Below are 9441 nucleotides of genomic sequence, written 5' to 3'. Positions count from 1 at the left end.
TTAACACCTGCACAGAAGCATTTCTGACAGTATGTCTGTATTCAAGTGTTTTGGTAGGTATTTCAAGCTTTCCTGCTCCAGCATTGGAATGCCGGGCATGGACGTTTTTTTTTTATTTTGAAAATCAACAGTTTGCATTATGCAATTAAAAATCCTAACCAATAAAGTAGGGAATAGCTATCCAACTGTTGTTTTAGTTGTATTTTACTTCATATTATAGTTATATCAATGTAAATCATTGTTTTCCCTTGTGTTTCCCATTCTTTCCCTGCCATGTCGTAAAATGTGGTGAACCCATCGCTGTATTTGCTCCAAAGCAAATATTGGCCTTTCTAGTTTGTTCTTTTTTTTAACATATAATGACAAGACGCGGTGACGACACACTCAAGTTACACTTATGTTCATGTCGCCACCAGACAATACATACGACAGACAAAGCACAGATTAACATATTGAAATTGAATACAATAATGAATCGGTGAACGAGTGAAACTGATATATATAAATGCTGACAAAAAACGATTTGATTCTAACAAAAATACCTGTACATATTGTAATATTTGAATATTGTACATTGTTCTGTTCTGCCCAGGCCGCTTCTTCGCCGTGAACGAGATCAAACAGTTCGTGTCTCTGATCGTCTGCTACTTCGACATGGAGTTGGTGGACAGGGAAACCCCTCCGCTGGACCAATCACGCACCGGGCTCGGTATCCTTCCGCCCAGCACCGACCCCGTCTTCCGCTACAGGATCAAGTAGCGGTTTTGCTACTTCTCGATTCAAATTGCAACAACAGCGGTTACAACAAATTGCAACAACAACGGTTACAACAAATTGCAACAACAGCGGTTACAACAAATTGCAACAACAACGGTTACAACAAATTGCAACAACAACGGTTACAACAAATTGCAACAACAACTGTTACAACAAATTGCAACAACAGCGGTTACAACAAGTTGAAACAACAACGGTTACAACAAGTTGAAACAACAACGGTTACAACAAATTGCAACAACAGCGGTTACAACAAATTGCAACAACAGCGGTTACAACAAATTGCAACAACAGCGGTTACAACAAATTGCAACAACAACGGTTACAACAAATTGCAACAACAACGGTTACAATACGATGGCGGTGGAGCACTTGCCTTTCACTTACACTTTGGAGACTGTTTTTCCTTTTAATCAAAGGCTTTTAATGTTTATTCAACACTTCAAACCGTAGAGAAAGCGTTTGAAAGACTGAATGCTGCCAAAAAAACTGGTTGATTACGATAATGTCCGGATTATTTTTCTTTTTTCCAAACGCTTGTCATTCTAATAAGAGGACTTTTGTGTTAATGGAACACATTAACCCATAGAGAAACAGTCCGATTGAGTGTTCGCACGGGACATTACCTTAAATTGACGGAAGACAGTCCCGTCATTTCACGCAGTTATGTACTCAACACACATTTCGTCCCCTTCACATCAAGCTGGAATAGCTGGAAGACGCTAACCATTAGCCTCCTTTGCAGACTTCTGATGTGGCGGCGTAATTTTTTGCATACCACAGCTTCTTTTTTAGCAAACCCGTCCCTCTACGGCATAACTCACGTCGCTCACATAACTCAACGCTCCTACAGTTTCATAACAAGCTGCTAGGGAGACCAAACTTATGTCACTTTTTCCAAGAAAAAAAGCCATCTACCATCCGAATTTTCAATCCTCGCACGTCCAATTCACAAAATATCAAAACCATTGCAGCCACTTATCAAGACCTACCAGGATTCATAATAATAATCCATCCATATGTACATTGTACACTTGAGTTATCGTGCAACACTACACACGCGCGCGCGCGAACGCACGCGCGCGCGCGAAACACAAAATACCCAAAACTAGCACGTCGGCAGAACGTACTGCGCCTGCCCAGAACCCCGTGTTTTCGCGTTTTTCGTTGGGTTTTTGGTCAACGTTGCATCAGAATTTTCCCTGTTGCAGAGGATATTCTATCCGACATAACATTTGGAAACTACTATCGAAATGCTAACCTTATATGAGCGAATACAACCTTATATGAGACATTCTGCCGAAATGCTATGTACAATACATTACGGGTTTTGCGCAGGTGCAGGACGTTCTGCTGACATGCTCCCAAAACTTGGCCCAGATGATGTTGATGATGATGATGATGACTGGTTTATTGATTAAAAACATTTTGCAGCCCGGAGGCTGAATTGCATGTTTCTTTACATCAGTGCCCACCTTAACAACTTTATAATGTCATTCTAGCTAGGAATGTATACATAAAATTGAATTGCGATATCTACAACATAAAAATATATACATGATAAAAGAGGTAATACATTAATTGTTTATATATTTTACGTTTACAACTCATTTAGGAGTTTTACTATATGGGGCAAGGGGCACTTGGAGTACCGCTTCGTACGTGCTAGAATAGGGTCGAGTAAAACTCCTAGAACTATTGCAGAGTGGAACTCGCTGTCACCAAGTACAATAGGGGCATTGTCAATAGATAGCTTTAAACAAAGTCTAGAGCTAGAAGTTCAAGGGTTAGGTGTAACAAGTCGATCGGTGTAATATAGCCAGCTGCCGCCGCGCCGCGTGCCTGGGAAACTGGTGTGTTACGCCGAAAGGCGGTTATACCGGCTATACAGATACAGAAGCTGGTGTGTTACGCCGAAAGGCGGTTATACCGGCTATACAGATACAGAAGCTGGTGTGTTACGCCGAAAGGCGGTTATACCGGCTATACAGATACAGAAGCTGGTGTGTTACGCCGAAGGGCCGTTATACCGGCTATACAGATACAGAAGCTGGTGTGTTACGCCGAAAGGCGGTTATACCGGCTATACAGATACGGATACAGAGTTTATTTTTTTGCCTTGTTGACCTCCCTGTTACTTCGATAACAAGCTGTGTTTGAACTTGGCGTTATCTACACGCCCAGGGACTTGTGTCGGATCAATGGAAGTTACCTGAGAACTGTGCGCCCCTTTATCACGAAAAGAATACTATACGGTACACAGAAACCCTTTGCTGAAACGGGAAACCAGTCTTTTGTTTATAAAAAAAGCCAAGTGTACACAACGTCACCGGTGCAACAGTAGTAGTAGTGAGTCGTGACACTGGAAGGTGGAACACGTTTTTCGTCCTAGTGTAAGAAACAGGAGGAGACAGTAAAAACCCTTCTGGTCCGGGCCGCTAGCTTCATAACCAGAGGCTCTAACCGCTCGGCCGAAAAGGTCTAGACCCGTTGGCCGGGTCAGTTGGTAGCGCCTATAAACCCCCCACTGTTACACTAGCTTCGTCAGCACAGAGAAAGACAAGGCCCAGTGCACACAAAATATGCGTTTATTCATCTTGTAACACAGTAATGAAGATCAGAATATTTCCAAGATTAAGAGCCAGTGTGTCGTGACTTTATACTTGATCACATCGAGCCAGGCAAAACCGTACAGATCATCAGAAAGTTTTCAAACGAACAGGAAGCGTTACTACAGTAACAGTCTAGTCACTTCCCAAATTTTACGTAAACCTGTAGTACTGGTTTTCTATTATAGCCTGCTTTCACTTGGTCATCTATAAGTAAAGTTTTGCGAATAGTGTTGGGATGAGTGTCAATTGAACAGCCAAACTTGTACAAACCTACACATCCTATGAGTGTTACACAGTGTTTCTGATTCCTCGTGTGTTAGTTTATCAAATATGCCTCTTCGCCTAACACATAGTTAATGTTAATGGTCATTTTGAACTGAAGAGTCGCTTTACAGATGTCAAATGTAACACTATTATGCGCAATACAGGGCAGATGTTTAGTTATAGAATTGAATAGTTCACAAACGAATTAATATTTTGTCACTAAATCATTGGAGGAGTCTTCTTTGTGAAAATGCTTAATGTGAAATTTGGCTTCTGGTGATCAACAACATTCTGTACACACTGCCAAACGTTTTAAGCTAGCAGAAGCTGATACAGCGAAACACTTCAAACACCAAACGGCTTAAAGTAATCTCCAAGCAGATCTTTTGGTGGGGGTAAGACAGTATCAACTTGGCCAGTCTGTAGCCATTTCCCCACCCAAGTTGGTGAGGGGACCCATAGAGAGACTTCCTGTAATGCTCAACCAGCTGGCCCACATGAAGCCAAGAGCCTTGCCTGGTGGTCAGGGCAATAAACTACTTGGCAAGAATATTTTGATCAGGCAACAACTAGGTGTTAATAGCCTTTGACGTTTCGACTACAGGCAGATCTTGGGTGGGGAAATGGCTACAGACTGGCCAATTTGATACTGTCTTACCCCCACTAAAAGATCTGCTTGGAGATTAGACTTAAAGCACAACGGGGGCCTCTGACAATGATGCATGTTTGAGCTCGGTTACGTCATGAAGCATGCGTAGCACTGGATGACGTCTGACCATCCTTCATCCTTCAACACAGCAATCAAGGCCCCTCTGACAGCACTCATCTGCAGGAGTTAAACAGTGTTGTGTTTTAGTACTAACCGGCATTCGTGCATATTATGATTACATCAGATGTAGGTTATGGATGACAAAAAATACAAAAAAAATTCTGGCCAAAAATAAAAATGCCACTAAAAAACCACAGAAACACAAAGCTGGTATTGTGAATTTGCTGCATGCAGTACATAACGATGACAGGCCGGCATATGCTGGCTTTTCGCGGAATTTATGAACCGGCACTGTACGTGTGTACTGAGCTTCGGTAGCCTGCGTCCCATCCTCCAGGGTTACCACGGGCTCCATAATGTCGCTGACTACTATGGACTACCCGGGCCTAGAGCCTCGGAGGACGTGATCTTTTTTTTTTTTAGAACAGGCGAAAATCAATGCGCGCGCGGATTCATTCATAAAATTAAGTCGGTGTGGCCTAATTGCCGACAAGAAGAAAACGATGTCGGGTCTTGGGAGTGGTCACAATGGTAGATTCCTTGTTCGTGGGGCGTGGCTCTCCCCGAATAAACACGACCCGTATTTTTTTCTAGATGTATAGCATGGATATCGTTTGCGTTATAAAGGAAGAACTTTATTGCACGACAAATGCACATGGTACATTGTATGGCAAACTACATAAAGAGAGTAACAACAATAAAATAAGTGTGTTGAATAAGACCTAATGTCGAATAAAACCTAACATATCTATATCATAATCATTCAAATAATAAGGGATATCACAAGTCGTTGATAAAGTGTTACAATCAAGTAGGCTAATCACAAGTTTCGGCATTTTTTCTAATAGCAAAGCATTCCTTTATATATCTACCTATTTTTGCGTTGTGGGGACCGTTACATGTAAAGATATATTCAAATCTGTCTCCAACATCGAGACTCTTAAAATCTATGGTACTTGATTCGAGAAATGTAAATAGCTTGTTATATTGTGTCCTGTATATATACTTGTATCCTGTATACTTGCTATTCAGTCGTAGTACTTAGAGTCATCCAATGCAATTTCAGGGTAGCAAAATTGGAAATATTCTGAATAAGGCAGTCTTTGTGATATTGCCACAAATTGCTTCTCATGAGTCAGCATTTCATACTTTGGTCATTTAAAACAGCAGAAACAAGCCCCAATTTGAGTCCTTTATTTTCTGGGTGGTACCCTAAAAATCAGCCCAGGGCCCTTCCAGGAAGCATTTTCCGTCAGAATTTAGTGAGTTTTACCCCATGACAGTCAATATACATTGGGACAGTGTGGTTTCAAATCACTATGTAGATAAATGACCAAAGTATTGGCTTTGAAAAATTGGTTTTCCAAGCCCTAAAAACTGCACTGGATGCCTTTAATGCAATTCCCTAGTGGTTAAGATTAAAGAAGGATGTATGTTCTACAATAGCGTCCTGTGCAGGCCCCGCGGCGGTGGGGAAGAGTTTTTAACGCGTTATTTTAATATAGCCGAACATCCTACATGTACATAGCCGCCCACGGGCGGAATGGAACCTTCTCTCGGCGGCTATGTAGAATGGCCGAATATATTAAAATAACGCGTTAAAAACTCTTCCCCACCGCCGCGGGGCCTGCACAGGAGGCTAGTTCTACAATACCTGCGTGGGGTCGTGTGGCGTAGCGGCAGAGTGCACGACTCGGAACCAAGAGGTCCCGGGTTCGAGTCCTGACATGCCACCGATCTTGTGCCCTTGGGAAAGGCACTTTACACGACTTTCCTCACTTATCTCAGGTGAAAATGAGCATTGTCCTGTTCCGTATTTGTCCTTTATCTGCGTTGGTGACGGCATGAAATAAGTTGATATAACTTGAGTTTGCCGTCACCATGTCTAGTCATGAAATGTTGGAATAAAAAAAAAATACCTGCTGCCAGCTCTCGAGCCTTGCGCTTCGCCAAGATGTAGACTTCGCGGTAACGTCCGCAATTCTCACAGTCAGGAGGGCATGCGCATTCCGCCTCGGTGTCCTTCGAATTCACTGCCACCAGGGCGACCAACAGGAGCAAGAGTACCAGCGATCCCCTCATCTTCATCAGTCAAGGACTGGAACTCTTTACCTGAATCAGTAGTGGAAGCGAAATCAGTAAATGAATTCAAAAAATAGACTGGATAAGACCTGGCTGGGCAAACATTATGCACGTCTCAAGCGAAGGATAGAGAGAAGATCTGGACAACACAGGCTTGAGCCTTTCCTACCCGAAGACGGTATGCAGGTATGCAGGTATCTTTGCGGTCCTTCTTCCCGGTCTAAGACGTCTGGTCTAACTTGTGTGCAATACTGTACCTCTAACCAACCTTGGTAGTGCGCAGCACAAATACAACATACGCGAGCGTCTTTGTGTAGACCAGTGTTTGCTTAAGCCCCAGGTAGGGTGCATGCAACAACAAGTCGACTTGAAATTCAAGTTCGGGGAATTGTGTTGGATAAATGGAAGTTACTTGAGAACTGTGTGGGTCTGTATCATGAGTAGAATATTATACGGTACACAGAGAAATTGGACGCTAGTCTTTTGTGTCCCTTATGTTAAAAAGTCAACGTCTACAGTATATATAATGTCACATGAGCGCAACAGTAGAAGTGGTGATCATGAAAGGTGGTGCAGGTGTTTTGTTGTCATTTTGCGTCACTGTACCTGTTGTTCCCGACATGCAGAAAAACAAGGCTCACCGAGGTGCACACTATCTGCATTTATTCATTACTCTCTTTTGACGAATCGGACTTTTATGTTTACTGTATGTTGTCTCATTGTATGTTACAATGTCTTGTGTAATTTTGCTGGGCCCCCTTGGAAAACAGCTGATACAAGCTGAATGGGGCTACCCAGCCGTCTTGAGATGAAATAAATAAATAAATAAATTCATCTTGTACCACATAGTAATCAGTAAACAACCAAAAATATTAGTAAACGAACAAAATTTAGAGTCAGAACTGTGCACAGAAACCCTTTCGCTAAAACTGGAAACAAGTGTCCATAGGCGACAATTCTCCGTGAAGTTTTATATTTTGCAGATTGAGAACAGTAAAAGAAGTTTCTTAGGCGGCGAAACCCCGGCAAAGTCCCTTGGCCGCAAAACCGTCCCTCCGCTGCACAACTCGCGTCGCTCCCCGAAAAAAAAATTAACGCCGCCGCCTCAGAAGTCTTTTTTTTTAAATTTTTTATTCCAACATGTAATCACCAGACGTGGTGACGGCACATTCAAGTTTTATCAACTTATATTAATGCCGCCAACAACACAAGGGACAAATACATGACAGGACAATGCTCATTTTCACCTGAGCGAAGTGAGGAAAGCCGTGTAAAGTGCCTTTCCCAAGGGCACAAGATCAGTGGCATGTCAGGACTCGAACCCGGGACCTCTAGGTTCCGAGTCGCGCACTCTGCCGCTACGCCACACGACCCCACTAGTGCTTGCCTCAGAAGTCTGCGAAGGAGGCTAACATTTCCCAGTGATTATGTAAGCGGTTTAGCCTCTACCAGGCTTCGGGAGGCGGCTGGAAAGATTAGAAATCGGCCAAATAGACAGATAACATGCCGGGGGAGTTTGTCTGCTGGGAGAGAACATTCGGGTGCGGCAAAATGTTCTCTCCCAGCAGACAAACTCCCTGGCATGTTATCTATCTATTTGGCCGATTCCAGCCGCCTCCCGAAGCCTGGTAGAGGCTAAGTGGTTTAAGTGTTTATCACTTTCTGCCGTGCTAAATACGTACTCCGCCTGCCGCAATTATGGAAACCGTAATCACATAAACAGATCTCTTCAATTGAATCTAGTGGTTAGGACACACCAACTAAATTTTATGGATGACGTCCGCGCGCGCATTGATTTTGGCCTGTTCCTAGAAAAAAAAACAAGAAATTCCGCTTCCTGTAACTATGACCAAAGAGTCACGACAGTGCCGCAAATCACCAGATTGATGTTAAACCCGTAACGCGAAGAAAGTGTCTATATTGATATATATTGAAAGTGTATATCAATAACAGACAGCACCATCCTGTCAATAACAGAATTTTTTTCACTGTCCACTGTTCCACCTGATTTATTGCTGTTTTGATGATGAATAAAAGACTTCTTGCTTGTTACACTGTGTCACCTCATTCAATTTGTGTCCTAAAACTTGTTGTCTCTTAGTGTATTTCTAATCTAGGCATCTTGTTTTTAGGGACCTTCTTGTTTTGTTTTTTTTCGCCCTCTCGTATTAGATTTAGGGTCTCCAAAGGACGTCATCCATAAAATTTACTTGGTGTGGCCTAAGCGCTGAAGTGTTTACCACTTTCTGTCGTGCTAAATATGTACTCCGCCTGCCGCAATTATGGAAACTGTAATCACATAAACAGATCTCTTCAATTGAATCTAGTGGTTAGGCCACAACGTCTTAATTTTATGGATGACATCCTCTGAAGACCCCCAAACTAGTGCGCGCGGGCGAAAAAAAGAAAAATCCGGCCAAAAATAAAAATGCTACTAAACCACTGGAATACAAAGCCGGTATTGTGAATTTGGCGCATTACATAGCGACGTATACGACAGGCCGGCACATGCTGGCTTTTTGTGGAATTTATGAATCGACACTATACGTATGTACAGAGTTCTTGAGTCGTGGAGCTTCGGTAGCCTGGGTGCCGTCCTCCAGAGTTACCATCGGCTTCGTTGTCGCTAACCACCATGGACTACCCGGGCCTAAAGCCAGACCAGAGCCTCGGAAGACGTGATCTTTTTTTTTTGGAGATCAGGCGAAAATCAATGCGCGCGTGGATGCCATCCATAAAATTAAGTCAGTGTGGCCTTACCGAAGCGTTCACCCACAATCAGCTTTTCCGCTTCCCGCTTTCTTCCTTGTGGTTTCGCTGTGGTAATTATTCCACTCGAGGTTTGACGTCATGGCTGACGTCATAGAATCATCATGGGCCCGTGACAAAGCTTTTTTCCGGTGCAGTCCTCTGGACCACACTTCCTCCTAATGTCAG

General features: G+C 43.0%; 1 protein-coding gene and 1 long non-coding RNA gene across 3 annotated transcripts in view; one reads left to right on the top strand and one right to left on the bottom strand.

Moving 5' to 3' along the window:
* LOC109465361 (cholesterol 7-alpha-monooxygenase-like) overlaps positions 1-951 on the top strand; it is a 10963-nt gene extending 10012 nt beyond the window's left edge. For both annotated transcript variants that reach the window (XM_019762572.1, XM_019762573.1), the window contains one exon: positions 593-951. In XM_019762572.1, the coding sequence (XP_019618131.1) occupies positions 593-759 (167 nt within the window). In that variant the 3' untranslated portion in view covers positions 760-951. The remainder of the gene's footprint in view (positions 1-592) is intronic.
* A 2394-nt stretch (positions 952-3345) lies between these two features.
* LOC109465388 lies at positions 3346-6867 on the bottom strand. Its single transcript, XR_002139952.1, has 3 exons — positions 6674-6867; positions 6342-6534; positions 3346-4479 (listed from the first exon to the last, which is right to left on the bottom strand). It is a non-coding gene; the product is annotated as an uncharacterized LOC109465388 (long non-coding RNA).
* Between the last annotated feature and the right edge of the window lie 2574 nt (positions 6868-9441).

This window comes from Branchiostoma belcheri, unplaced genomic scaffold (assembly GCF_001625305.1).
Source record: "Branchiostoma belcheri isolate BF01 breed outbred unplaced genomic scaffold, Haploidv18h27 scaffold15, whole genome shotgun sequence".
Classification (NCBI taxonomy): domain Eukaryota; kingdom Metazoa; phylum Chordata; class Leptocardii; order Amphioxiformes; family Branchiostomatidae; genus Branchiostoma; species Branchiostoma belcheri.
This window is presented reverse-complemented; position numbering and strand designations above follow the sequence as displayed.